Source organism: Somniosus microcephalus, chromosome 32 (assembly GCF_052327205.1).
Source record: "Somniosus microcephalus isolate GS21.2 chromosome 32, FLI_Smic_1.0, whole genome shotgun sequence".
In the NCBI taxonomy this organism is placed as follows: Eukaryota; Metazoa; Chordata; class Chondrichthyes; order Squaliformes; family Somniosidae; genus Somniosus; species Somniosus microcephalus.
In genome coordinates, this window is record NC_141018.1 from 17,280,975 (window position 1) to 17,308,393 (window position 27,419).

The 27,419-nt window shown below is 44.4% G+C and overlaps 2 protein-coding genes and 1 long non-coding RNA gene across 9 annotated transcripts in view; 2 read left to right on the forward strand and 1 right to left on the reverse strand.

The window, feature by feature from the left end:
• The window catches only part of sin3aa (SIN3 transcription regulator family member Aa), a 170,023-nt gene extending 153,472 nt beyond the window's left edge, over positions 1-16,551 (forward strand). For all 6 annotated transcript variants that reach the window (XM_085972155.1, XM_085972159.1, XM_085972157.1 and 3 more), the window contains 2 exons: positions 5,898-6,105; positions 14,338-16,551. In XM_085972155.1, the coding sequence (XP_085828281.1) occupies positions 5,898-6,105; positions 14,338-14,568 (439 nt within the window). In that variant the 3' untranslated portion in view covers positions 14,569-16,551. The remainder of the gene's footprint in view (positions 1-5,897; positions 6,106-14,337) is intronic.
• LOC147097304 (uncharacterized) lies at positions 16,023-27,030 on the reverse strand. Its single transcript, XR_015074353.1, has 2 exons — positions 26,899-27,030; positions 16,023-19,473 (listed from the first exon to the last, which is right to left on the reverse strand). It is a non-coding gene; the product is annotated as an uncharacterized LOC147097304 (long non-coding RNA).
• The window catches only part of man2c1 (mannosidase, alpha, class 2C, member 1), an 88,615-nt gene continuing 87,687 nt past the window's right edge, over positions 26,492-27,419 (forward strand). The window contains exon 1 of one of the 2 annotated variants that reach the window (XR_015074352.1): positions 26,492-26,766. Coding sequence is in view for 1 of the 2 variants with exons in the window: in XM_085972162.1 (XP_085828288.1) it covers positions 26,669-26,766 (98 nt within the window). In the remaining variant the exon portion in view is untranslated. The remainder of the gene's footprint in view (positions 26,767-27,419) is intronic. The other variant, XM_085972162.1, reaches the window with a different exon arrangement.

The following is a 27,419-nucleotide window of genomic DNA, read 5'->3' on the forward strand; positions in this document are numbered from 1 at the left end:
TAGCCCTTCCTAAGAAATTATTGTCCTGAGTGCATCCCTTGGAAACTGAGTGCATGTTTCATTGCATCCATCTGTGTCATTCGAGCCCTTTTATTTATCACCTGCAGAACCAAGCGTCTTGTCAATTATTTATTTCTTACATCAACATCACAAAAAAAAGATTATCAGGTCATTTACACCTTGCTGTTTGTGGGATCTTGCTGTGCGCAAATTGTCTGCCGTGTTTCCTACATTACAGCAGTGACTACACTGAGACGTCCTACGGTCGTGAAAGACGCTATATAAATCCAAGTCTTTTTTTCTTTCGTAGTAAGATTTAAGGTAAATCCATTTCTGAATAATTCCCGTAAACGGGCTGTGGAATATATTTTGCTTTACCAGTTCCCACACCCCTCCCAACCACCACCATTGTCACCGAGCAAGAAGCTAGGGACTTATTTTTAAATTAATTAAATCAGCTTGACTTTACAGTTTTGTTTAATTAATTTACCATGAATTCAAATAAGTCCATCAAGTACTGCAATACAACTTCTTAAGGGGCTGAGTGCAGATCAGGCCTATCACATTGAGTCTTACGTTTTATTTTCTTCGTTTATGGGATGTGGGTGTCGCTGGCAAGGCCGGCATTTATTGCCCATCCCTAATTGCCCTGGAGAAGGTGGTGGTGAGCCGCCTTCTTGAACCGCTGCAGTCTGTGTGGTGGAGATGCTCCCACAGTGCTGTTAGAGGGAGTTCCAGGATTTTGACCCAGCGACGATGAAGGATCGACGATATACTTCTGTTGGTGAAAAATAAATTCACTCGAGTCTGTCTTAAAGTAAAAGTACACCGTTTAATAACAGAACGTTCTGGGAGAAGGTCATAGACCCCGCGGTCTAGTGATACCCTTCTCGTTCTCTCTTGGTTGGTACAGCTTTTTATTCTATTTTCATCCAATCACATTGTATTACAATAATCACCTGATCACATATGGCTTATTTATTCTTTTCAGTATTAGTAAAGGTTAGTTACATCTTACTATGCCTTTGGTCACAGGTCAAATTTCCATGACCCCTATATTCTGCTGTGTCTACAATTTTTAGCTAAAGCAGCACATTCCTTATCGCTTACTCAGAACACATTCTGTCTTGTCCCACAGCTGCGTCTTATCTTGGTTTTGCAAAGCTTCCTTTGTGCAAGACTAGCAAGAGTAGCACTTTTCCAATCTGTACTGTCTTATCTTTGTTTTTCATATAAGAAAGTTGTTAGTATGAGACTCCTTATCGCCACCTGGTTCCTTTTAGTTCATCTTCACATGACCCCACTCCTTTGTTCTGATTTTAATTTTGCTGGCTTCACTTAATTAGTGGTCACCTCGGCTGTCTGAATTCTGAGAGGGTTCATTTTAACCCCTTCACTTCTAAGTCAGGATGGTGTGTGACTTGGAGGGGAACTTGGAGGTGGTGGTGTTCCCATGCACCTGCTGCCCTTGTCCTTCTAGGTGGAAGAGGTCGCGGGTTTGGGAGTTGCTGCCGAAGAAGCCTTGGTGTGTTGCTGCAGTGCATCTTGTAGATGGTACACACTGCAGCCACGGTACGCCGGTGGTGGGAGGAGTGAATGTTGAAGGTGGATGGAGTGCCAATCAAGCGGGCTGCTTTGTCCTGGATGGTGTCGAGCTTCTTGAGTGTTGTTGGAGCTGCACTCATCCAGGCAAGTGGAGAGTATTCCATCACACTCCTTACTTTTGCCTTGTAGATGGTAGAAGTTACTGTACTCCCAAGTGCCTGTCCGATGTTCATGCCCTTGCGGCTGCTAATGCAGCAGTGTTTCCTGCCACTGTTTTTCTCGGCTGGCTTTTGCATTGCTGTAAATTTTGGTGGTGTACGTCAATTTTTCTTTGTAAATATACATTGGCCCGTATTTTCCGATCGCAGGCCTCCCGCGGGCAGAGGCCTGCGATCTGGAAAAATCGACGCCCTTACCCGAGGGCTCCCGGGACGCGCACGATTCCACTCCTGGGCCTCTCCAAACTTGAAGTGCACAGGGCCCACGTATCCCTGGGGCGCAGGTAGTTCGCAGCATTCCTGGGCTCACGTGGGCCATGGGGAGCCAATCACAGAAGGGAATCTCCCTTCATACATTTGACAGGAAGACCTGTCAAATATATGAACGGAGATCACCCCAAAAACATAGTAAAGCTTTAAATACATTTTTTTTTTAAATCACATTTTTAAAATGACTTGAAATTACAATAAATTAAGTATTTTAAACAAAAATGTAATTTTTTGAAAAAAATAATACATTTTTTTTACAGGGCTAAAAATAAACTTACCTTTTTTAAAAAGTATTTTTAAATGATAAATCAGCGAATTTTTAAAAAACAACTTTTTTGAACTCTTATCCTGGTAAAAGCAGGCCTTACGCCTGCTTTTACCAGGCATAAGAATCGTAAGGTTTTTCTGCGGGCTCCAAAAAGCGGAACTATCCGCCCGCAGAGGCCCTTCTCCAGGGCAGCCGGAGGATCTGTCAAGACCATTCTTGACAGATCAGAAATGCCATTTTTCAGCGCATGTGCAGTGCATGCCTGAAACCGGCATTTCCGATGTCCCTACGGGTGGGTACACACCCGTAGGGATCGGAATATCTCGGCCATAGTTTTTACCTACTTTTGGAGGATGGATAAAATGGTAATATGATAGGGCAGAAATTCGGTCCCTAAATGGGACTTCGCATTTGTCCCTTTCACTTTAAAACTTGGGTTGGAGTGTCAACTGTGGCTCAGTTGGTAGCACCCTGGCCTCGGAGTCAGAGGTCAATTCCCACTCCAGAGACTTGGGGGTAGATTTTCCCGAATCTGTCGGGAAGAAGGCGGGACTTCCCCTTTCGGGTTTTTGACCCGCCTACTTTGACGTCCAGCCAATCCGCGCGATTTTCCCTTGATTGACCTTGTTGAGCCCGCCCAGCGGGCTCAGCAGGCCAATTAAGGGCCACCCGACAACAGGTGACGTCACAGACTGCAATTTCATCTGTCAAGAGTTCTTGACAGATGAAATATCAGTGTCTCACAGCTGTTTGAAGCTGTGAAACACTGACACTCTGAGTTCTAACATGAGTCCTTCTCCACAGACTCAGTTAGAACTCTCACTTTTGACATCGCAGCCATTCAGCTTTCAGTTCCGGCTGAGTGAAGCGCTCCCGACGGCTACAGGAAGAAAGGCTGTTAAGGTAAGTACAGGTAAGTAAAAGTTCTTTAAACACTTTAGACACACCAAACACACTTACCTTTACACTCATGCACCCATCACTCACCTGAGCACCAACATTGCGACCCCTCCAACTCCTTCAACCCGACGGCCCGCCTGTTCTTATCTGGCGTGGTTTGGAGCCGTCGGGAAACCCACACGAAACCCCTCAAAATAGGGATTAGGCTAAAAACTGCCTGTTAACTACTTGTTAACAGGCAGTTAATTGGCACTAACCCCTTCCCGCCTGGTTTCGGCGGGTCCCAGTGCGGGGCGGGTACCCGCCGCCCCTGAAACTTACGTGGGGCGGGGTTTTGGGCGGGATGGTGTCAGGACCCCCAAATTCGGGATTCCCCCCCCCCCCCCCCCCCACACACACGCCTGAAACCCCGCCTGACGGCTCCACGAAAATCTAGCCCATGAGCTCAAAAACCTAGGCTGACACTCCATTGCAGTGCTGAGGGAGTGCTGCACTATTGGAGGTGCCGTCGTTCAGATGAGACATTAAACAGAGTCTGCTCTCTCGGGTGGATGTAAAAGATCCCATGGCTCTATTTCGAAGAAGAGCAGGGGAGTTATCCCCGGTGTCCTGGCCGATGTTTATCCCTCAACCAATATCACTAACACAGATTAATAGTCGTTATTACATTGCTGTTGATGGGATGCTGAAGATCTGCTTCATTGACTGCCGGATTTACTACATTACAACAGTGACTGCACTGCAAAAGTGTTTCATTGGCTGTAAAACGCTTTGAGACGTCCTGAGGTTGTGAAAAGCGCTATATAAATGCAAGTCGGTCTTTTTAGCAGACATCCTGACAGTTATTTTGTTGAATTCACCCAACTCATTGTGCTCAAAATTGCACATAATTTCTACTGAATTGATTCTTTTCACTGAGCGTGGCTAGTGTTATTGGTACAGTAGAGTTCAGGAAACTCTCCTGAGGTTGAGGCTTTAACACATTGGTGGGACTGCATACAAAAGAGCTTTGTCCTGTGCCTAAGGCTGCAGCATAATAGCTGTGTAATTGCCATAATATGATGGTAAGGGTGAAATGGTACATCAACAACAACAACACCAACTTGTATTTATATAGCACCTTTAACGTAGTAAAGTATCCCAAGGCGCTTCACAGGAGTATTATAAGACAAAAAATTTGACACCGAGCCACATAAGGAGAAATTAGGGCAGGTGACCAAAAGCTTGGTAGGTTTTAAGGAGCATCTTAAAGGAGGAGAGAGAGGCGAAGAGGTTTAGGCAGGGAATTCCAGAGCTTAGGGCCCAGGCAACAGAAGGCACGGCCACCAATGGTTGAGCGATTATAATCAGGGCTGCTCAAGAAGGCAGAATTTGAGGAGCGCAGATATCTTGGGGGGGTGGGGGGGGCGGCGGGGTTGGTGGAGATTACAGAGATGGGGAGGGGCGAAGCCATGAAGGGATTTGTAAACAAGGATGAGAATTTTGAAATCAAGGCGTTACTTAACCAGGAGCTAATGTAGGTCAGCGAGCACAGGGGTGATGGGTGAACGGGATTTGGTGCGAGTTAGGACACGGGCAGCCGAGTTTTGGATCACCTCAAGTTTATAACGAGAGACAAGAAGGATTGTTTCTCCTTTTAGTAATTTGAGGATTTTTTTTGACTGCATGGTCAGTTGTGCACTCTCCCTACTGGTACAACATTCATGCTGCAGTATTTCCATTTACTTCTATTCACATTTTCTACAGCCTCGAGAGCTCAGACCTGTCGACCTTTATAAATAAAATGTATAAATCATAGGAACCTAAAGTGTTCTTTTACTCAATAGCTTGCCACTGGTACAATTTCTTGGACCATTTAATGTTGATGATTTTATTGCTTGCACAGAATTTTTCAATTGTACTGCACACTGTTAAATGGTTGGTAATTTTGGCACAGTACAAATTTAATAGGTTATTTGTGTTTTTTTTTTATAAGCACAGATGGAACAAGAGTTAACACAATGTTAACTCAAAGTTAACCTGAATGGAGGAAAAAAAATTGCAGGGCTATGGGGAAAGAGCAGGGGAGTGGGAGTGGAGAGCTCTTTCAAAGAGCCGGCACAGGCACGACGGGCCGAATGGCCTCCTTCTGTGCTGTAAGATTCTATGCTTCTATTGTCTGCTTTGGAAAATTGTTGCAAAGTTTTCTGAATAGTAATTTGAGGAGCAGGAGACAGCGGGAATCTTGTTGGGCCATCCGGAGTTCACACTCTGTGCTTGGTTTCAGTATAGTCTGTACGACCAAATACAATGGCTTGCTATCTTGTTGATCTTCAAAGTAGACGTTGATATTTGTTTCTGATTCTAGAGGCTATTAAGCCACATAAACACTCTGATCAGCCTCAATTCAATACCTCAGCGCGGTAGTTCGGTGCTTCCTCGTTTGTACAGTTTTGTAAGCATTGTTCAAATCTCATTCCCCCTCCAAAAGGTGAGATTTTCAAGCTCGACAAGGACTGTTAAACTGAGAGATAACAATGACGAGGAGGGAGGGAGAGGGTTATTGAGGAGAATGTGAGGCAAGGAAGAAAGGGGGGGGGTTTATGTTTGATGTTTTGCAGAACTTGCATATTTCCTGCAGATTTCTCCCCTCTCACAACATTTTTGTTTAATTGCACTCGTCTGAGTCACTGATCTGTACGTTATGCTTTTTATAGGAATCTGCGTCGAATTCGCAAGTGCCAACGGGGTCGGGAGCAACAAGAAAAGGAAGGGAAGGAATGCAGCAATAAGAAGTCTATAGAGAATACGGAGAATTATGATAAAGCTCAGTGCAATTTTAAACTCAACTCCTACAAGATGGTATATGTCTTCAAATCAGAAGACTATATGTACAGGAGAACTGCGCTGCTAAGGGCTCGTCAGGTCAGTATACTCTGCAAGTTCACAGAAATTGCATCTGTTGAGGTTGCTAAAAGCAAAATGCTGCGGATGCTGGAAATCTGACATAAAAACAGAAAATACTGGAAACACTCAGCAGGTCAGAGAGCATCTGTGGAAAGAGAAATGTAGCTTTAATGTTTCAGGTCGATGACCTTTTGCCAGAACAGTTCTGACCTGAAATGTTTGCCCTAAATTTCTCTCTCTGTAGATGCTTGCCTGACCTTGTGTCAGTTTCCAGCACTTTTTCGGTTGCAGTTAAACTATTTTAAGCCTATTCTGTTAGACATGTTGGGCCAGAAATTCAGTGGGCTTTGCGCCCAGTTACCGCCCAAAGAGGGCTTCTGCGCCAGTAGAGGAGTTTGCGCTGATATTCAGCGCTGCGGTAATGGCGGCGGTAGCCGGTAGCGCTGCGCCGGCACCGATGACGTCATCGGTGTGCGCAGTGCCCCGGTTCCGCCCCACTACCGGCCCGACCCCCATATTTAGTTGCGGCCGCCTCTTCCGCAGCGGCCGCAAACAACGTTGTGAAGACCGGGCCGTCCTGCAGCCTTAGTGGCGCTAGTTAAGGCGGAGGTGCGGCCGGCCGCTTTTTCGGCGGCCGCCTGCCCGCACCTCCTTCCCCGGCCTCCTCCACCACCCCCCCCCCCGCGGCATTGCCGGCTGCTTTCCGGGAGCCCGGCACTTCTCCGTGGTGCCGGGCTCATTTGCCGGCACTAGCGAGCGGCGATCTCCGAGTTGAAGGCACCTCCCCCTTAAGAGAAGGAGGAGGCCTGCAGTACCGCAGCCTGCCGCTCCGCAGCGGGTGGCGCTGCGGCACCTACAGCGCTGAAATTCAGTTTCAGCGCCCCAAGCGGGGGCGGGCACACCCTGGAATAGCGCCCGGTTCCGACTTGGGGCGCAAAAACTAAATTTCTGACGGGCGCAACTGGCTCCGCGCGCAGCGCTAACTTTTGGGCGCTAGCCAGCTGGCGGGGCCAAAGTGAATTTCTAGCCTGTTATCTCTGAGCATCATTGGTTTGGTTCTGTTAAAAAGGGATTCTTGCCGTCAAGTCCCCATTTTAAGAAAGTCATTTAAAAAGAATTACATCACTTGTGAGTGTGGTATATGAAGGAGAATAGTTTTATGTTTAGTTCAGTCCCTTAGTATAATTTATTTATAGGCAGTGCGACTAATTTCCTATTCAGCCCCCAAAACAACCTCATTAAATGCTCCACATATACGTTTAATGGTCCCTCATAGGAACACTCTAAATTTCTCTCATTGACACTGAAGGTTAAAATATTTTTAAGATAAGTAGTTTGGTCACTAACTGGGGTGGGCATAGAAACATAGAAGGTAGGAGGAGGAATAGGCCATTTGGCCCCTCGAGCCTGTTCCGCCATTTAATGAGATCATGGCTGATCATCCAAATTCAGTACCCTGTCCCTGCATTCTCCCCATATCCCTTGATCCCTTTAGCCTTAAGAAATATATCTAACTCCTTCTTGAATATATTTAATGAATTGGCCTCAACTGCCTTCTGTGGTAGAGAATTCCACAGGTTCACCACTCTCTGGGTGAAGAAATTCCTCCTCATCTCAGTCCTAAATGGCTTACCCCTTATCCTTAGACTGTGACCCTTGGTTCTGGACTCCCCCGCCATTGGGAACATCCTTCCTGCATCTAGTCTGTCTAGTCCTGTTAGAATATTATAAGTTTCAATGAGATCCCCTCTCATTGTTCTAAACTCCAGTGAATATAAGCCCAATCGACCCAATCTCTCTTCATATGTCATTCCTGCCATCCCAGATATCAGTCTGGTGAATCTTCGCTGCACTCCCTCCATGGCAAGCACATCCTTCCTCAGATAAGGCAACCAAAACTGCACACAATACTCAAGGTGTGATCTCACCAATGCCCTGTACAACTGCAACAAGACAACCTTGCTCCTGTACTCAAATCCTCTCGCTATGAAGGCCAACATACCATTTGCCTTCTTAACTGCCTGCTGCACCTGCATGCTCACCTTCAGCACCTGGTGCACAAGGACACCCAGGTCTCGTTGCACTTCCCCTTCTCCCAATCTATTGCCGTTCAGATAATAATCTGCCTTCCTGTTTTTGTCACCAAAGTGGATAACCTCGCATTTATCCACATTATACTGCATCTGCCATGCATCTGCCCGATCACCCAACCTGTCCAAATCATACTGGAGTTTCTCGGCATCCTCCTCACAGCACACATGCCCACCCAGCTTTCTGTAGTCTGCAAACTTGGAGATATTACATCTAGTTCCCTCGTCTAGATCATTTATGTATATATATATTGTGAATAGCTGGGGTCCTAGCACCGATTCCTGTGGTACCCCACCAGTCACTGCGTGCCACTCAGAAAAAGACCCGTTTATTCCAACTCTTTGCTTCCTGTCTGCCAACCAGTTCTCTATCCAAGTCAGTACCTTACCCCCAATCCCATGTGCTTTAACTTTACACACTAATCTCTTATGCGGGACCTTATCGAAAGCCTTCTGAAAGTCCAAATACACCACATCCACTGGTTCTCCCTTATCTATTCTACCAGTTACATCCTCAAAAAATTCCAGTAGATTAGTCAAGCACGATTTACCTTTTGTAAATCCATGTTGACTTTGTCCGATCCTGTCACTGTTTTCCAAGTTCTCTGCTATTACATCTTTTATAATGGACTCTAGCATTTTCCCCACTACTGATGTCGGGCTTACTGGTCTATAATTCCCCGTTTTCTCTCTACCACCTTTTTTGAATAGTGGGGTAACATTAGTTACCCTCCAATCCATGGGAACTGTTCCAGAATCTATAGAATTTTGGAAGATGACCAGCAATGCATCTACTATTTCTAGGGCCACTTCCTTAAGTACCCTAGGATGTAGATTATCAGGCCCTGGGGATTTATCAGCCTTCAAGCCTGTCAATTTCCCGAACACCATTTCCCTACAAATACTGATTTCATTCATTGATCAACTAGTACAAATGAAACATTATGCGTACAGTGGCTGGGAGCTAGAAATATAAACTAACTGCATGGTAAGCCTTAAAAAAACAAAAAGCAGGGTTTATGAGTTGGTAATTTCTAAATTTAATCAAGCTGGTAGAATCTTCAACATAGTGACAAAGTCTTTTGGAGAGGTGACAGCTGCTTAATGTAAAGATACGGTACATAAAATCATAGAATAGTACAGCGCAGAAGGAGGCCATTCAGCCCATCGAGTCTGCGCCGGCTCTTTCGAAGAACATTGTTGGAATAAATTCCGTATCCAAAGCTTTGCCCCCTGTGATTAAATTTAGTCTCCTTTAGAATTTATTTTGTCTTTCATTATTGCTTTCGAACACTATTGTTTGACGAGCGAGTACTTGTGATACTCTGGAGGAGTATAGCTGTTACAAGTTACTGACAGTTTCCTTGCTGTGGTTGTAACATGTACTACAAAAATCAACTCAAACAATCTCGTTTAAACTAAGGCAAAATACTGCAGATTATGGAAATCTGAAATAAAAACAGAAAATGCTGGAGTTTCTCTCTCCACGGATGCTGCCTGACCGGCTGAGTGTTTTCCAGCGTTTACTGTTTTTATTTCAAGTTTAAACACTTCTGCTCGCCTTGTCATCCCTTCTTGCCCCGTGTTCTCTCTGTCTTCCCCAGTCTCGTCTTCCAAATCGTGCTGGTTCTTCACATGGTGATGTGTAATATGAGGAACTCAACTGCTGCCTGTAACACTAAATGGCGAGTACTGTGGAAATTCATGCAAGATGTGCAGGGCTTAATTGAAAAGGCTGAGATCAAAACCGTTCTTATCCCCAATCCTTTCTTTTACTTCTACTGTTTTAACTTTACTTCAAATTTGTTTTTAACATAAACCTATTCCAACATTTAATTGTCAAGAACTATTGCCTCTTTAAGTGCTGGACATAGCTACTTATCTGGTCCATTTGAAGATGGTAGCCACATCAAAATAAATTGCAACTAATGCTGCGGAACTGGGTTTCGAAAGTCCCAAAGCTTAAACTCAATCAGAAATAATAGCTGCAGTAAAAATAAAGCAGATCTTCAGCATCCTTTGGATTATTGGATTTACTTTTTGCCAAGTGTCACTGCCATCTAGCAGCAGAATGTCGATACTGTACCAAGCTTTAGTTTATTCTACTGACAGGTAGTTAACGGTGTAACAAGCACACAAAGTCTGGAGTGAGAAAGGCCATTCAGCCCATCAAGCCTCCACCATCCCGAGCCTCTACGTTTATTATATCATGGATTCTCTTTCTCCTTCCAATCCCATACCTACCAGTTAAACCCCTGCTCTATGGAGCATTAGTTCACCTGGCTCCCCTGGTTGGCGGGGGAAATAAGCAGTATTATTTATATCTCTATAAACATTAGTACCCTTCTTAACAAGTTTTTATACACCTCTCTGAAAGGTGTCCGTTGACCCTGAATCAGCTACTACTCTCTGGGAGTCTGCTCCACATTACCGCTATCCTGTTTAGGGTGGGGGCTGAGTTTTTTTTCTGCTAATCTCTAATCTTGTTCAAGGCCACTATCCTTGAGAGTAAATTAGTGAGAGACATAAAAACAGACTGTAAAAGCTTCTATAGGTATGTAAAAAGGAAAAGATTAACAAACGTAAATGTGGGTCCCTTACAGGCTGAGACAGGAGAAATTATAATGGGGTATAAGGAACTGGCAGAGAAATTAAACAAATACTTTGGGGTCGATTTTCCTGGAGCCGTCAGGCGGGGGTTCAGGCGTGTGGGGGGGGGGGGGGGGAAATCCCAAATTTGGGGGTCCCGACACCATCCCGCCCAAAACCCCGCTCAACAAGGTCAATCAAGGGAAAATCGCGCGGATTGGCCGGACGTTGAAGTAGGCGGGTCTAAAACCCGAAAGTTGTAGTCCCGCCTTCTTCCTGACAGCTTCAGGAAAATTGACCCCTTTGTGTCTGTCTTCACGGAAGAAGACGCAAAAATCTTCCCGGAAGTAGTGGAGAACCAAGGTCTAGCGAGAATGAGGAACTGAAAGAAATTAGTATTAGTAAAAAAGTAGTACTGGGGAAATTAATGGGACTGAAAGCCGATAAATGCCCTGGACCTGATGGCCTACACCGTAGGATTTTGAAAGAGGTGGCTATACAGATAGTGGATGCATTGGTTGTCATTTTCCAAAATTCCATAGATTCTAGAATGGTTCCCGCGGATTGGAAGGTAGCAAATGTAACCCCACTATTTAAGAAAGGAGGGAGAGAGAAAACGGGGAACTACAGGCCAGATAGCCTGACATCAGTAGTAGGGAAAATGCTATAATCTATTATTAAGGACATGGTAACAGGGCACTTAGAAAATAATACAGGAAACTTTCTGGTATCCGACACTGACGGGACCGAGCTGGTGCCGGTCGATCAACACTGCCGGAGAAACCAGCGCCAATGTTAAAACATACGGAGCTTCAGAGCTCCGTATCTAGCAACAAACCCTGTTGCTTAGTAACAGCTTCAAAACAGTTGGCGCAGCTTGCAAGCGTCTCTGTAGCTAAGCAACAGCTTCAGCTAGACGCTTGCAGAGCCAGGAATGGAGAAAAAAAGCAACGAAAAGTTAAAAAAAAGTTATCTGAACCGACTCCTGAATTTTGCCGGTGGATAGAGCATTCCGGAGATTTAACCTCCGTTTAAACGAACGTTTCCTGTAATAGGATTGGGCAGAGTCAACACGGATTTATGAAAGGGAAATCGAGTTTGACAAATCTGTTTTTTGAAGTTGTAACTAGCAGAATAGATAAGGGGGAACCAATGGATGTGGTGTATTTGGATTTTCAGAAGGCATTCGATAAGGTGCCACATAAAGGTTATTAAACAAAATTAGGGCTCATGGGATTGGGGGTAATATACTAGCATGGATTGAGGATTGGTTAACGGACAGAAAACAGAGAGTAGGAATAAACGGGTCATTTTCGGGTTGGCAGGCTGTAACTAGTGGGGTACCACAAGGATCAGTGGTTGGGCCTCCGCTATTCACAATCTACATCAATGATTTGGATGAGGGGACCACATGTAATATATCCAAGTTTGCTGAAGATACAAAGTTGGGTGGGAATGTAAGTTGTGAGGAGGATGCAAGGAGGCTTCAAGGGGATAAACTTAACTGGACCAGCCACATAAATACTGTGGAAACAAGAGCAGATCAGAGGCTAGGTATTCTGCGGTGAGTGTCTCACCTCCTGACTCCCCAAAGCATTTCCACCATCTACAAGGCACAAGTAAGGAGTGTGATGGAATACTCTCCACTTGCCTGGATGAGTGCAGCTCCAACAACACTCAAGAAGCTCGACACCATCCAGGACAAAGCAGCCCGCTTGATTGGCACCCCATCCACCACCTTAAACATTCACTCCCTCCACCACCGGCGTACTGTGGCTGCTGTGTGTACCATCTACAAGATGCACTGCAGCAACTCGCCAAGGCTTCTTCGGCAGCACCTCCCAAACCTGCGACCTCTTCCACCTAGAAGGAGAAGGGCAGCAGGCGCATGAGAACAGCACCACCTCCAAGTTCCCCTCCAAGTCACACACCATCCTGACTTAGAAGTATCTCACCGATCCTTCATCGTCGCTGGGTCAAAATCCTGGAACTCCCTCCCTAACAGCACTGTGGGAGTACCTTCACCACATGGACTGCAGCAGTTCAAGAAGGCGGCTCACCACCACCTTCTCAAGGGCAATTAGGGATGGGCAATAAATGCCGGCCTTGTCAGCGAAGCCCACATCCCATAAACAAATATTAAAAAAAAAATATAGACAGGCTAAGTGAGTGGGCAAGAACATGGCAAATGGAAAAATGTGGAGAAATGTGAAGTTGTCTACTTTGGTAGGAAAAATAGAAAAGCAGAGTATTTTTTAAATAGTGAGAGATTGAGAAATATTGGTGTTCAGAGGGACCTGGGTGTCCTTGTACACGAATCACTGAAAGTTAACATGCAGGTACAGCAAGCAATTAGGAAACCAAATGGTATGTTGGCCTTTATTAGAAGAGGATTTGAGTATAAGAGTAAAGACGTCTTACTGCAATTATATAGGGCCCTGGTGAGACCACACCTGGAGTATTGTGTACAGTTTTGCTCTCCTTTCCTAAGGAAGGAAATACTTGCCATAGAGGGAGTGCAACGAAGGTTCACCAGACTGGTTCCTGGGATGGGGGGATCGCCCTATGAGGAGAAATTGAGTAGACTAGGCCTATATTCTCTAGAGTTTCGAAGAATCAGAAGTGATCTCATTGAAACATGCAATATTCTTACAGGGCTTGACAAGGTAAATGCAGGGAGGACATTTCCTCTGGCTGGGGAGTCTAGAACCAGGGGTCACAGTCTCAGAATAAGGGGTCGGCCATTTAGGACTGAGATGAGGAGAAATTTCTTCACTCAGAGGGTGGTGAATCTTTGGAATTCTCTACCCCAGAGAGCTGTGGATGCTCAGTCGTTGGGTATATTCAAGACAGAGATCAATAGATTTTTGAATATTAAGGGAATCAAGGGATAGTGCAGGAAAGTGATGATGAGGTAGAAGATCAGCCATGATCTTATTGAATGGCGGAGCAGGCTCGAAGGGGCAAATGGCCGACTCCTGCTCCTTTTCTTGTGTTCTTATCCTATGGTTGGACATTATTGAATTTGGCATTGAGTGACAGTAATGATGTTTCACTTTTGAACTTCCCAGCTAATAAGATCCTAATTGGGTTTCAGTAATCAATTGGCTATGGCCTGCTAAAGTAATCACTGGGTCTTGGATTATTGTCGATGTCTTCCTCGAATTTTCAAGACGTGGAGGTCAGATAGCAGTAACAAACTTCCAGCTATGGCGTACGAAAAACTGAAAACGGGCAGACTAACCCAACAATCTCCTGCCTTGCCCCCAAGACTGCATACAGTTCCCATGTAGGAGGATAAGATGACGTATGAACATCCATTATGTTATAATGTTGCAAGCAATTCAAAAGATAGGAAGTGTCGGTGATGCTGTTTATTGACCATTCTCTTTTTCTTTCCCCCATCATCACAGTATAAGGCGAGAATGCATTTGATTTTGATTGTTGGGATTGATTGCTTTAGCATCTGCTCTAGGTGGGAACCAGGGGAACCATTGAGATGTCAATCAGTTTCTTGTTAAATCTGATGGGTATAATTGACGGCTCTCATTGTTTTTCCCTTTGGGTTTAGTCTCACGAGCGAGTCAGCACACGGCTACACCAGCGGTTTCAGGCTTGGGTGGACAAGTGGAGCAAGGAGCACGTGACCCGTGAAATGGCGGCCGAAACCAGCAAGTGGCTAATGGGCGAGGGATTGGACGGCATGTTGCCTTGCACAACCACCTGTGAAACGGAAACGCTGCACTTCATGAAAATCAACAAATACAGGGTGAAATACAGTGCTTTATTCAAGGGTCCATGACCAACTCGCACAGCAGGTCCTCCCCTTGCGCAATGTGCCCATGTTGTGGCATCTCATCCAATGCCATACACCAGCTCCCACACAAAAAAAACACTGCTATGTCTTTGTAAATACTCTGTACATATTGTCAACAGACTTTTTTTAAAAAGAAACAATCTGCATCAATGTGCTAGCATTACATACTAGCTTATTGTGTATCATAGTATGAGGTGGCTTGAAGTTAGTTAATATGGAAAAAATGAGGCACCATTATTAAAGTTTTTACCAAAGGGATTTCAGAGTAATTGTAGCTTTCTTTGTGTGTGAATTTCTGTTAGTAAAAAGATATTTCATTATGTACAGAACACTTGCATCATTAAGTGTCCCTGTGCAGCATGCCATTACATAGTACATTTTGGCCTTTTTTTGTTTTAAGTTTTAATTCAAGTTTGCTCGTCTAACAACTGGACCAAACTTCATGGCAGACATCATTGGAACTGTCCAATCACCTTTTCTTTCTTTATGGAAACATTGAACTCTGGGTCTCTGAGGGTAACTTACCTGTGACCTTTTTTTTTTTTTACCTGCCTTAGTCTTCCAAACACAATTCGCTTCCTGTCGGAAGTCTGGCAGACTGCTGGTCCCAGTTTTATGCAGTATTTGACCCCATTTGATTAGTAGCTTCAGGTATTAAAAGATGTTAATGAGCAAGTGGTTGACTGACCGAAGGGTCTCTTACTAACGTGACAGCTGTCCAGTCGGGTTTTCTTCATTCTGTAGTATCCTTTCAGTGTTTTTGCAGGAGTGCATCATCGATTAATAATTCGGTCGCGTTTGACGCTGTCCCTAAGTTTTCGCGCTGCTTTATTTCGTGTTACAGCAAAAAAAAAATGATTTCAACGGTTTGGGCATTTTATTTCGAACATTTTTTTTTAAAGCATCTTGATTCTAGCATTTGAAGCCTCTTGTGAACACAATAGGTACTATTGGAAGACGATGAAACACATTAGGTGTGTTTTTTTTTTTAAACGGGTCACAGAGAAGAGCATAACTTGAGTTTTGCAAGATTTTGTATGAACCTTAAATTTGGTTGGCTGGAACATTCACTGCTGTCTGTCGTATGTTGAAAGTGCTCTGTAATATCTGAAGCACAAGACTGTTAATTATTTTGCCTCTGATAATCAGTTTTATACATTTAATAACACTCTTCCCCCACCCGCTCCATCTTATTATAAGGCTCAAGCTTTTTTTTTTACTCATTTTTAAAAAGTTCCATTTTTATTTTGATGAGACTGAACAGCAACCGTACATGTCACGGGTTTCATTTCATCAGCAAAAGTTCAGCATATTCTAGTCTTGTTACAACTCTCAATTAGCCACGGAACTCAATATTCTGCTTTTGACAATAAGCAGACTGGTAATTTGGGCTTAAGCTAGTCCACGAAAGAACTTTCACCATTTTATAAATTTCTATGTAAATTAGTTAAATTATCGTCACCCCCCCCCCCCCCTCCGTCTTGTCCCTATGTCCACTGATGTGGGCTGTCCGCCTTTACTCCCCAGGCCAAACTGGGTAGCGGTTTGGCGAGTGTTAGAAGAAGCAATCTAATCGAGGCAAGATTTGGCCAACGGCAGCTGGAAATCCTGTAACTAGTTTCTACTCATCCGCTCGCCCGACTGTCGACATTTAACCTCAAATTGTCCATTTTCAAACGTTGCCTCTGTTCAGATGGCCACTGTGCTCACCAACATCATGATCAGACAATATCGGAGACCGATTTGTACAGTTTGCCCCAGCAACCTCTCTTTTTTCACTTTGTAAAGTATAAGAGGCAGGGCTTTTAAGCCAGCTTGTACAATGCATATATATTGCTTTTTGTATTCTGTACTGTGATCTTTGGCCACCCACGTGTGATTTCTATACAGAAGTTGTAAACTTGACTTGTAGTTCAGTATTTCCCATTAAAATATCGCCAGGGCTGAAATCTGGCTGTCTTGTGTGAAGTGTATTTGTTTTCATTAATTTTTTTTGGCTTTTTTTCTGTGATTTTAAATGTGTAATAGAAATGACTTTTTTAATATATATCTGAAGTGTAAGCTGTTCTTGTGGTATCTTCCTCACTAGTCTAGAGGTAGGCGGTTAATTGCTGTATTGCCTGCATTTTGAAACGCAGTAACAAAACGTAGCTTTTTTAAAATGTAGACAGAGATCCAGTTCCATCCCCGTTTGCTTAAGAACAACCAGTATACGTCGGTTGCAAAATATTAGGGACTACAGATTTAAGTAAAATATTGAAGCTACATCAATAGTGCCATTTAAGGAATTAGGACAAAGGCTTGATCAAAAATATTAAAAGGTGCAGGGAAAGAGCAGGGAAACTGGATTAGAGTAGGTAACTCCGATTTGGATCCAGGTACTGCCGCAATGGGCCAAAAAGCATCCTTCAGCTCTGAAATCTCTCTGATTTTATGATTAGACAACCATTTGTGCCCTTAAAGGAGAAGCTAACTGGGTGAGTAAACACTTAATTTTCTTTCATTTATAATGCACGTACTGTGGCAGACTAGCTAACCAAAGTGGGGAAACTCGCAATCAAAACCTCATAATTTTGAACACCTCTATTAAATCTCCTCTTACCCATCTCTGCTCTAAGGAGAACAATCCCAGCTTTTCCAGTCTCTCCACATAACAGATGTCCCTCATCCCCGGTATTATCCCGGTAAACCTCTGTACCCTCTCCAAAACATTGACGTCCTTCCTAAAGTGTGGAAACTCACAATAACTATCTGTCCTTTGGTGTTCAAGTAGAACTACATTACCCTGCCATGCTACACTAAGGGTACTTTCTGTTTTTTTAATTTCTTGATGTACCAACTTCTATCAAATCTGCCTTTGGTGGGAAATCTTTCTCAATCAGTAATGCACACTTTTTCTAATCTATACATGGCCCTGAGTGTTCTATCCATAGAGTGGATCTCTCATGGTATTGCTCATGGGTGTGATCTGAGGCTTGGGTTATAATGTTTAGCTGCTAAGTTGGTGCTGTGTTTAATCTGGTGTATCTCTTGAGGCCATCAAGAAATCCCTGTAGTGATGTGCTCTAAATAGGCATATCCAGATAATTGTAGCTTTCTGCAAATTCATGAAGTCATCTAGAGGTGGCAAGGCAAGCTGATAAGGCAGTTAAGAAAGTGTATGGGTTACTTCGCTTTGTAAAATAGGGGTATTGAATACAAAAACAAGGAAGTCGCGCTAAACTGTTACAAATCACTGGTTAGGCCTCAACTGGGGTATTGTGTACACGTCTGGGCAACACACTTTAGGAAGGATGTCAAGGCTTTGGTAAGGGTACAGAGGAGGTTTACAAGGATGATACCGGGGATGAGGGACTTCAGACATGTGAAGAGATTGGAGAAGCTGCGATTGTTCTCCTTAGAGCAGAGATGGTTAAGGGGAGACCTAATAGAGATATTCAAAAATTATGAGAGGTTTGATTGAGCAAGTAGGGCGAAACTGTTTCCTCTGGCAAGTGGGTCGGTAACCAGAGGTCATAGATTTAAAATAATTGCCGAAAGCACTAGAGGGGAAATGAGGAGAGAGTTTTTCACACAGAAGGTTGTTAAGATCTGGAATGCGCTACCTGAAAGGGTGGTGGAACCAGATTCCATAGGAGCTTTCAAAAGGTAATGGGACATGTACTTGAAGAGAACTGATTTACAGGGTTATAGGGAAAGGGCTGGGGTGTGGGACTAAATTAGACAGCTCTTTCAAAGAGCCGGCACAGGCCGAATGGCCTCCCTCTGTGTTGTAAGATTCTATTCTATGAGAGGTTAACGCTACATACTTGAAATGGCTGGCTTTTTAAAAAAAAAAATGTGTATCTAGGAAAATAACCATAGAATGTTACACCACTGAAGGAGGCAATTCAGCCCATTGTGTCTGTGACAGCTCTGATTGAGCAATCTAAAACTAATTCAAGTGCCCTGCTGTCTCCCAAGCTTTCTGTACTTCAAATATTTATCCACATTTTCATTAAAAGGATGCAAGATCTCTGATACTTTGAAGTGCGATGTCCAGAGTGACCGATGCCCAGTAGACAAAGACGTATTTATTATGATTTTGTTCATGTCCCCATTACCTCCACTAGTTGATGGGCACGTCTTCTTGGTGTCTGTGCAACATCTGCCTGCTTTTTACCCAAGGAAGGAAATGCCTTTGGAGCTCCATTCCTTGATTCTACTTTAAGGAATTGGCAGGGAACCGCTTAAGACCTTGTGCTCCGGATGAATCTGAACCTTGTGCTCCGTATGGGATCTGGACCGTGTGTTCCAGATGGGATTTGAACCTTGTGCTCCGTATGGGATCTGGACTGTGTGTTCCGGATGGGATTTGAACCTTGTGCTCCGGATGGAATCTGGACTGTGTGTTCCGGATGGGATCTGAACCGTGTGCTCCGTATGGGATCTGGACCGTGTGTTCCGGATGGGATCTGAACCTTGTGCTCCGTATGGGATCTGGACCGTGTGTTCCGGATGGGATTTGAACCTTGTGCTCCGGATGAATCTGAACCGTGTGCTCTGGATGAATCTGAACCGTGTGCTCTGGATGAATCTGAAGCTTGTGCTCCGGATTGGATCTGAAGCTTGTGCTCCTGATTGGATCTGAAGCCTGTGCTCTTTCACCATCCTCTTGAGTCTCTAGTTTGCCACGAGAGATGCAGGAACGAATTGAAGGCTTTTATTCTGCTAATCTAATGTAATCGGCTTCTAGTCAGCATCCCTTAAAAATCTTCTCCAGGACATCTGTAAAACAAATAAGCGAGTTGCTGTCTTTTGGTGCAGAGAGATAAAAGCCCTCTTCCTATTCACCCCCAATTTCCTGGGCCACAAACAAGTGATCACAGGAGCTGTGTCGCGTGTGGGAAGCTGAGGAGATAAAATAGGGAAATTAGAAGGTGATATGTGCCCAAGTAGCTATTCAAATGAGCCTAAATGGTGTCTCTAGGATATTTGACCCCAGGGAGCATGACAATTGAGCCCAATCCATCCTCATAACACTCTTGTCAAGGTCTAGGAAAGGCGCTGTCTCTGGTGGTATACACATCAGTTTTTTTTTAACCGAGCTGTGTTTCCCCTTTTTTTCCATGTACAGGCTAAGTGTGGAAAACTGAAGACAATGATAAAACCACTGAAATACGAGGATGTTTTCCCTTGAGCTTTAAGCACATTCCGTGAAGATAGTGTCACCCATCAGCCTTAATTGTATGCGGCATCCAAGCAGCGCTGGCGTCTTATCCCGTTAATAGCTCTGAACCACATTGTACAACTGCACAATAGATCTCCATTTGCTTAACAACTATTAAACGCAGTTTTTATTTTGTATCCAGCAGTTAATTCACACTGCAGAAATTACATCTCGGCCTGTCAAAGCTGCACACATTAACAATTTTAAATTTGCTGCCCTCGGCATCAAAGGAAAACTTTTACCAACTATTTCCCTTTTTATTGAGTGTCTCTACCATTCTGTACTGAGTGAAGGGAGATCAGTCTCCATTTAAAGGATCGGTCCTAGGACCCCAGCTGTTCACAATATATATTAATGATCTGGACGAGGGAATTGGATGTAATATCTCCAAATTTGCAGACGACACAAAGCTGGGTGGGAGGGTATGCTGTGAGGAGGATGTCGTGAAACTCCAGTGCGATTTGGACAGGTTGGGTGATTGGGCAGAAACATGGCAAATGCACTATAATGTGGATAAATGTGAGGTTATCCACTTTGGTGGCAAAAACAGGAAGGCAGATTATTATTTGAATGGCAATAGATTGGGAGAAGGGGAAGTGCAAAGAGACCTGGGTGTTCTTGTGCACCAGTTGCTGAAGGTAAGCATGCAGGTGCAGCAGGCAGTTAAGAAGGCAAATGATAAGTTGGCCTTCGTAGCAAGAGGGTTCGAGTACAGGAACAAGGATGTCTTGCTGCAGTTGTACAGGGCCTTGGTGAGACCGCACCTTGAGTATAGTGTGCAGTTTTGGTCGCCTTATCTGAGGAAGGATGTTCTTGCCATGGAAGGAGTGCAGCGAAGATTCACCAGGCTGATACCTGGGATGGCAGGAATGACGTATGAGGAGAGATTGTGTCGATTGGGCTTATACTCACTGGAATTTAGAAGGTTGAGAGGGGATCTCATCGAAATCTATAAAATTCTGTCAGGCCTGGACAGACTAGATGCAGGAAGGATGTTCCTGATGATCGGGGAGTCCAGAACCAGGGGTCATAGTCTAAGGATAAGGGGTAAGCCATTTAGGACTGAAATGAGGAGGAATTTCTTCACCCAGAGAGTGATGATCCTGTGGAATTCTCTGCTACAGAGGGTAGTGGAGGCCAGTTCATTAAATATATTCAAGAAGGAGTTGGATATATTTCTCAAGGCTAAAGGGATCAAGGGATATGGGGAGAAGGCAGGGACAGGGTACTGAATTTGGATGATCAACCATGATCGCATTGAATGGCGGAGCGGGCTCGAGGGGCTGAATGGCCTACTCCTGCTCCTATCTTCTATGTTTCTATGTAAACCCTGGCTATTTTAAGATGATGTAAAATAAAGGCAGAGATTCCTGTTTTTATCACCGGTAAGTCGAAACATTTTTTAATGTAATGAAGTAAATTGCTACGGTATATTGTCACCTATATGGTGTGTAGTTGCATGAAAATTAGACTATTTTTTGAAAAAACTGCATCCTATGATGTGAACCTAGACTTCCAAAATAAAGTTCTTCATGGAAGGCTGTTCCTGCAACGAGAAGCTGTGGCGATCCAATGTAAAAAGCTCTGTGTGGATAAAGAAGTGGCGGATGGAAAAACTTGATAGGGAAGTGTTGTCAGGATGTAGTGTCAGCAGTGGCTCAGTGGGCAGCACTCTCACCTGTGAGTCAGAAGGTTGTGGGCTCAAGTCCCACTCCAGAGACTTGAGGACAAAAATCTAGACTGACGCTCCAGTGCAGCGCTGCACTGTCGGAGGGTGCCGTCTTTCAGATGAGACGTTAAACCGAGGCCCCGCCTGCCTGAAGAGCAGGGGAGTTCTCACCGGCGTCCTGCTCAATATTTATCCCGCAATCAACATCACTAAAAACAGATTATCTGGTCATTAACACATTGCTGTGTGCAAATTGGCTGCAGTGTTTCCTACAACAATAGTGACTACACTTCAAAAGTACTCCATTGGCTGTAAAGCGCTATGGGTTGTCCTGAAGTTGTGAACGGCGCTATATAAATGCAAGTCTTTCTTTAACTGAGCCATGGCTGACACTATATCCTGACAACACATCCCTAGCAAGTCTATCCATCTGCTGCTGCTTTAACCATACGGAGGTTTTTACATTGAATCTCCACTGGTTCTAGCTGCAGGAGCAGTGTTCTATGAGTAAATTTATTTTGGAAATCTAGGTACACATCATATAATGTAATTTCTTCAAAAAAAGTGCAATTTTCATGCAACTACACATGATATAAGTGAGAAGCACTAATTGGCAGGCTGCAAGGATTGGTGTGAGGATTGTATGTACTGTTCTTCATCTTACAGGGCTTGACAGGGTAGATGCAGGGAGGATGTTTCCCCTGGCTGGGGAGTCTAGAACCGGGGGTCACAGTCTCAGAATAAGGGGCCGGCCATTTAAAACTGAGATGAGGAGAAATTTCTTCACTCAGAGGGTTGTGAATCTTTGGAATTCTCTACCCCAGAGAGCTGTGGAGGCTCAGTCGTTGAGTATATTCAAGACAAAGATTGATAGATTTTTGAATATTAAGGGATATGGGGATAGTGCAGGAAAGTGGAGATGAGGTAGAAGATCAGTCATGATCTTATTGAATGGCGGAGCAGGCTCGAAGGGCTAAATGGCTGACTCCTGCTCCTATTATGTTAATCTACATTAACAATGTGGATTCAAATTCCCAATTAAAATCTGCTAATGGCCAAATAAGTGGCAGATGAAATTCAATATACAAGTGCAAGGTACTACACATTGGAAGGAAATATAGATGTCATTCATACTGGATGGTGTAAAACGCTGGTAAAGTGGAAAGGGGTCTGGGAATAATAGATTCAAATCACTGTGGAGTAGCAATTAAAGCAAGCAGATTGCTGAATTGTGCTACTAGGTCTGTTAGAAATGAGTTGGATGATATAAAACTACAATCACCTGGTCAGACTCCACATTGAGTATTTAGATATAAGTGAAACACTCCAGCTTCAGAGGGGGTGTAGAGAAGAGCCACAAGGCTGATCCCTGGCATCAAAAGATTAAGTTATAAGGTAAGACTGTGACTCGTTAGTCTTGAAAGGAGGTGACTGAGAGCAGATGTTGTAGAAGTATACAAGATATCAAATTACAGAGCGGAAAAAAAAGACTTGCATTTATATAGCGCCTTTCACGACCTCATGACATTCCCAAAGCGGTTTGCAACCAATGAAGTACTTTTTGAAGTGTAGTCTCTAATGTAGGAAATGCGGCAGCCAATATGCGCACAGCAAGTTCCCACAAACAGCAATGTGGTAATGACCAGATAATCTGTTTTAGTGATGTTGGTTGAGGGATAAATATTGGCCCCAGGACACCGGGGAGAACTCCCCTGCTCCTCTTTGAAATAGTGTCATGGGATCTTTTACATCCACCTGAGAGAGCAGATGGGGCCTCAGTTTAACGTCTCATCCAAAAGACGCACCCCCCCCCCCGCCCCAGTACTGCACTGGGGTGTCAGCCTAGATTTTTGTGCTCAAGTCTCCGGAGTGGGACTTAGAATACACAACCTTCTGACTCAGAGGCGAGAGTGCTACCAACTGAGCCACAGCTGACACAGTAAATGAATTCACAGCACTAATCCAGATTTACCACAATACTTGAACAAGGGAACATAGTTTAAAACTGATGAAAGGGAGGAACTTTTTGGAAAGAGTGATCAACACTTGGAATGGGTTTCTGGATAGGGTAGTGGAAGCAAAAAAAACTTGGATTCATTCAAAGGTTGGTGACATGATGGGGTAATGTAAGTTTAAAGAAGGAAGTCATGTTTGACAAATTTGCTGGAGTTCTTTGAGGAAGTAACGTATAGGGTGGATAAAGGGGAACCAGTGGACGTAGTGTATTTAGACTTCCAAAAGGCATTTGACAAGGTGCCACACAAAAGATTATTGCTTAAGATAAAAAATCACGGGATTGGGGGTAATATTCTGGCATGGATAGAGGATTGGCTATCTAACAGAAGGCAGAGAGTTGGGATAAATGGTTCATTCTCAGACTGGCAATCAGTAACTAGTGGTGTTCCGCAGGGGTCATTGCTGGGTCCCCAACTCTTTACAATCTATATTAACGATTTGGAGGAGGGGACCGAGTGTAACATATCAAAGTTTGCAGATGATACTAAGATGGGAGGGAAAGTAGTGAGTGAGGAGGACATAAAAAACCTGCAAGGGGACATAGACAGGCTAAGTAAGTGGGCAGAGATTTGGCAGATGGAATACAATACTGGAAAGTGTGAGGTTATGCACTTTGGCAGGAAAAATCATAGAGCAAGTTATTATCTTAATGGTAAGAAACTGGAAAGTACTGAAGTACAAAGGGATCTGGGGGTCCTGGTGCACGAAACTCAAAAGGTTAGTATGCAGGTGCAGCAAGTGATTAAGAAGGCCAATGGAATGTTGGCTTTCATTGCTAGGGGGATAGAATATAAAAATAGGGAGGTATTGCTTCAGTTGTACAAGGTATTGGTGAGACCGCACCTGGAATACTGCGTACAGTTTTGGTGTCCATACTTAAGAAAGGACATACTTGCTCTCGAGTCAGTACAAAGAAGGTTCACTCGGTTAATCCCGGGGATGAGGGGATGGACATATGAGGAGAGATTGAGTAGATTGGGACTCTACTCATTGGAGTTCAGAAGAATGAGAGGCGATCTTATTGAAACATATAAGATTGTGAAGGGGTTGGATCGGGTGGATGCGGGGAAGATGTTCCCGATGATGGGTGAAACTAGAACTAGGGGGCATAGTCTTAGAATAAGGGGCTGCTCTTTCAAAACTGAGATGAGGAGGAACTACTTCACTCAGAGGGTGGTAGGTCCATGGAATATGCTGCCCCAAAAAGCTGTAGAAGCTACATCATTACATAAATTTAAAACAGAAATAGACAGTTTCCTAGAAGTAAAGGGAATGAAGGGTTACGGGGAGCGGGCAGGAATTTGGACATGAGTCTAGGTTCGGATCGGTCATGGCCCTGTGGCCTGATCCTGCTCCTATTTCGTGTGTCTAATTCTGTTAGATTCAGGAGATGGTTCTGTGATAGTGGATTGGCAGTTAGGATCAGATCAGCCATGATCTTATTGAATGGCGGAGCAGGCTCGAGGGGCCGATTGGCCTACTCCTGCTCCTATTTCTTATGTTCTTATAAAAATTGAATGGATGAGCTAAGATGGGTCAAATAGTCTTGTTCTACTATTGATTTTTCCAGTAACTAAAGCTTTAAATCTTTTTCCACTTTAGCATTGTCTGATCATGTAGTTGTAGCTATTTTCTTGGTGTACAAATCACCATAAATTTTAATTCAGTAATTATACCAACAAAGTTGGAAAACTGGGTACCCCTGACTGGGGTATATGTTTTAGTTACCCTGTTAATAAAAGCTAAATTCAATTGGAAAATGTGACACTGTCAATAACAACAACTTGCCTTTAATGTAGTAAAATGCCCCGGGAGCGTAATCAGACAAAAAATTACCCTGAGCCGAAGAAGGAGATATTAGGAATGGTGATTAATAGCTTGGTCAAAGAGATGGGTTTTAAGGAGCGTCTTAAAGTCGGAGTAAATTAGGGAGGACTACCAGAGCTTAGGGCCTAGACGGCTGAAGGGATGGCCACCAATAGTGGGGCGAAGGGAGTGGGGATCCACAAGAGGCCAGATTTGGAGGAACGCAGAGTTCTGAGGGTTGTAGGGCTGGAGGAGCTTACAGAGGAGGCGTTACACTGCACTTGACTTCCGTGACTGATGGGCACCGCAGGCACTGGAGTGCGTTATCACCACCGGCAATAGAATTTTAATTAAATTTATTAAGTTTCCTTTAATGTTTTAAGTTACAGTTTATTTATTTACTGTATCACTAAAAGAGTACACTGCGCCTGATGCAGGTAGATGTCAGGTTTATAGTGTCGGCTGTGGCTCAGTGGGTAGCACACTTGCCTCTGAGGCAGAAGGTTGTGGGTTCATAGTCCCACTCCAGGAACCTGAGCGCATAAAGCTAGGCTGTTGCATACTAGTGTATTATGCTTGTTAATTAGGCATATATATCTTGTGCTGGAGAACACATCTTATACTGGCACATAAATTATCTTGAGGTGGTCTTAACCCTCAGTGTCAGCTGTGGGTTCAAGTCCCACTCCAGGGACTTGAGCACATAAATCTAGACTGACATTCCCAGTGCAGTACTGAGGGAATGCTGCACTGTCAGAGGTGCCCTCTTTCGGATGAGACTTTAAACCGAGGCACCCCTGTGCTCTCTTAGGTGGACGTAAAAGATCCCGTGGCACTATTTCAAAGAAGAGCAGGGGAGTTCTCCCTGGTGTCCTGGCCAATATTTATCCCTCAATCAACATAACAAAAACAGATTATCTGGTCATTATCACATTGCTGTTTGTGGGAGCTTGCTGTGTGCAAATTGGCTGCTGTGTTTCCTACATTACAATAGTGACTCCACTCCAAAAGTACTTAATTTGCACTAAATCGTGAAAGGCGCTGTCTAAATGCAAGTCTTTTTTTTACTGCTTATGGCTGTGACTAGTGGCAATTGTGAAAGCATGTAGGAATTATAATAAGTCTTGTCACGTATTCCAGTGGTGCCAATAACTTTTTAAAAAAAGTATTGAAAAATCACGACGCACGATCAATTTGTAACCTCTTAATAACAACTGTTAAGGGAAGTTGCTCAGTAGCAATGCTTAAGGGAAGTATTACAGCCGTAAGTTGTGCGTTGTTTTGGAAGTTTACAAGCAGGAGACTGGGAGGGTAATAAATGGAAGTGGTGGAGTGGAACCGGAACGGAGTGCGGGCGGTGGGGGGACGGCAGAGGGCGGTGCACCATGGCCCGCTTGGTGCTGAAGAACCGGCGCACGACGCTGGAGCGGGCCGAGAAGTTCGTGTCTCCCGAGCTCTTCAGAGACTGCAACCTGCGGGGCCGGTGAGTGAGTGAGAGCAGCGGGCCCGCCAACCAGCGCCCGGGGCCTCCGGCTCGGCTCGGAGGGTAGGAATGGCCCGAACCTTCCCCCTTCCTCCTCAATAGAAGGAAGCTGTCTCTGTTCCAATAAATTACCTCACATGAACCTTGATCATAAATGTTCTACATAGGAACATAGCAATTGTTAGACAGAGAACGACCCTGGTCCAGCTCGTTCGCCTCCTACCATCCAGAATCGTCGCATTTTTTTTTTATTCGTTCATGCGATGTGGGCGTCCTTGGCAATGCCAGCATTTATTGCCCATCCCTAATTGCACTTGAGAAGGTGGTGGTGAGCCGCCGCCTTGAACCGCTGCAGTCCGTGTGGTGAAGGTACTCCCACAGTGCCATTAGGGAGGGAGTTCCAGGATTTTGACCCAGCAACGATGAAGGATCGACAATATACTTCTAAATCAGGATGGTGTGTGACTTGGAGGGGAACTTGGAGGTGGTGGTGTTCCCATGCGCCTGCTGCCGTTGTCCTTCTAGGTGGAAGAGGTCGTGGGTTTGGGAGGTGCTGCCGAAGAAGCCTTGGCAAGTTGCTGCAGTGCGTCTTGTAGATGGTACACACTGCAGGCACGGTACGCCGGTGGTGGAGGGAGCGAATGTTTACGATG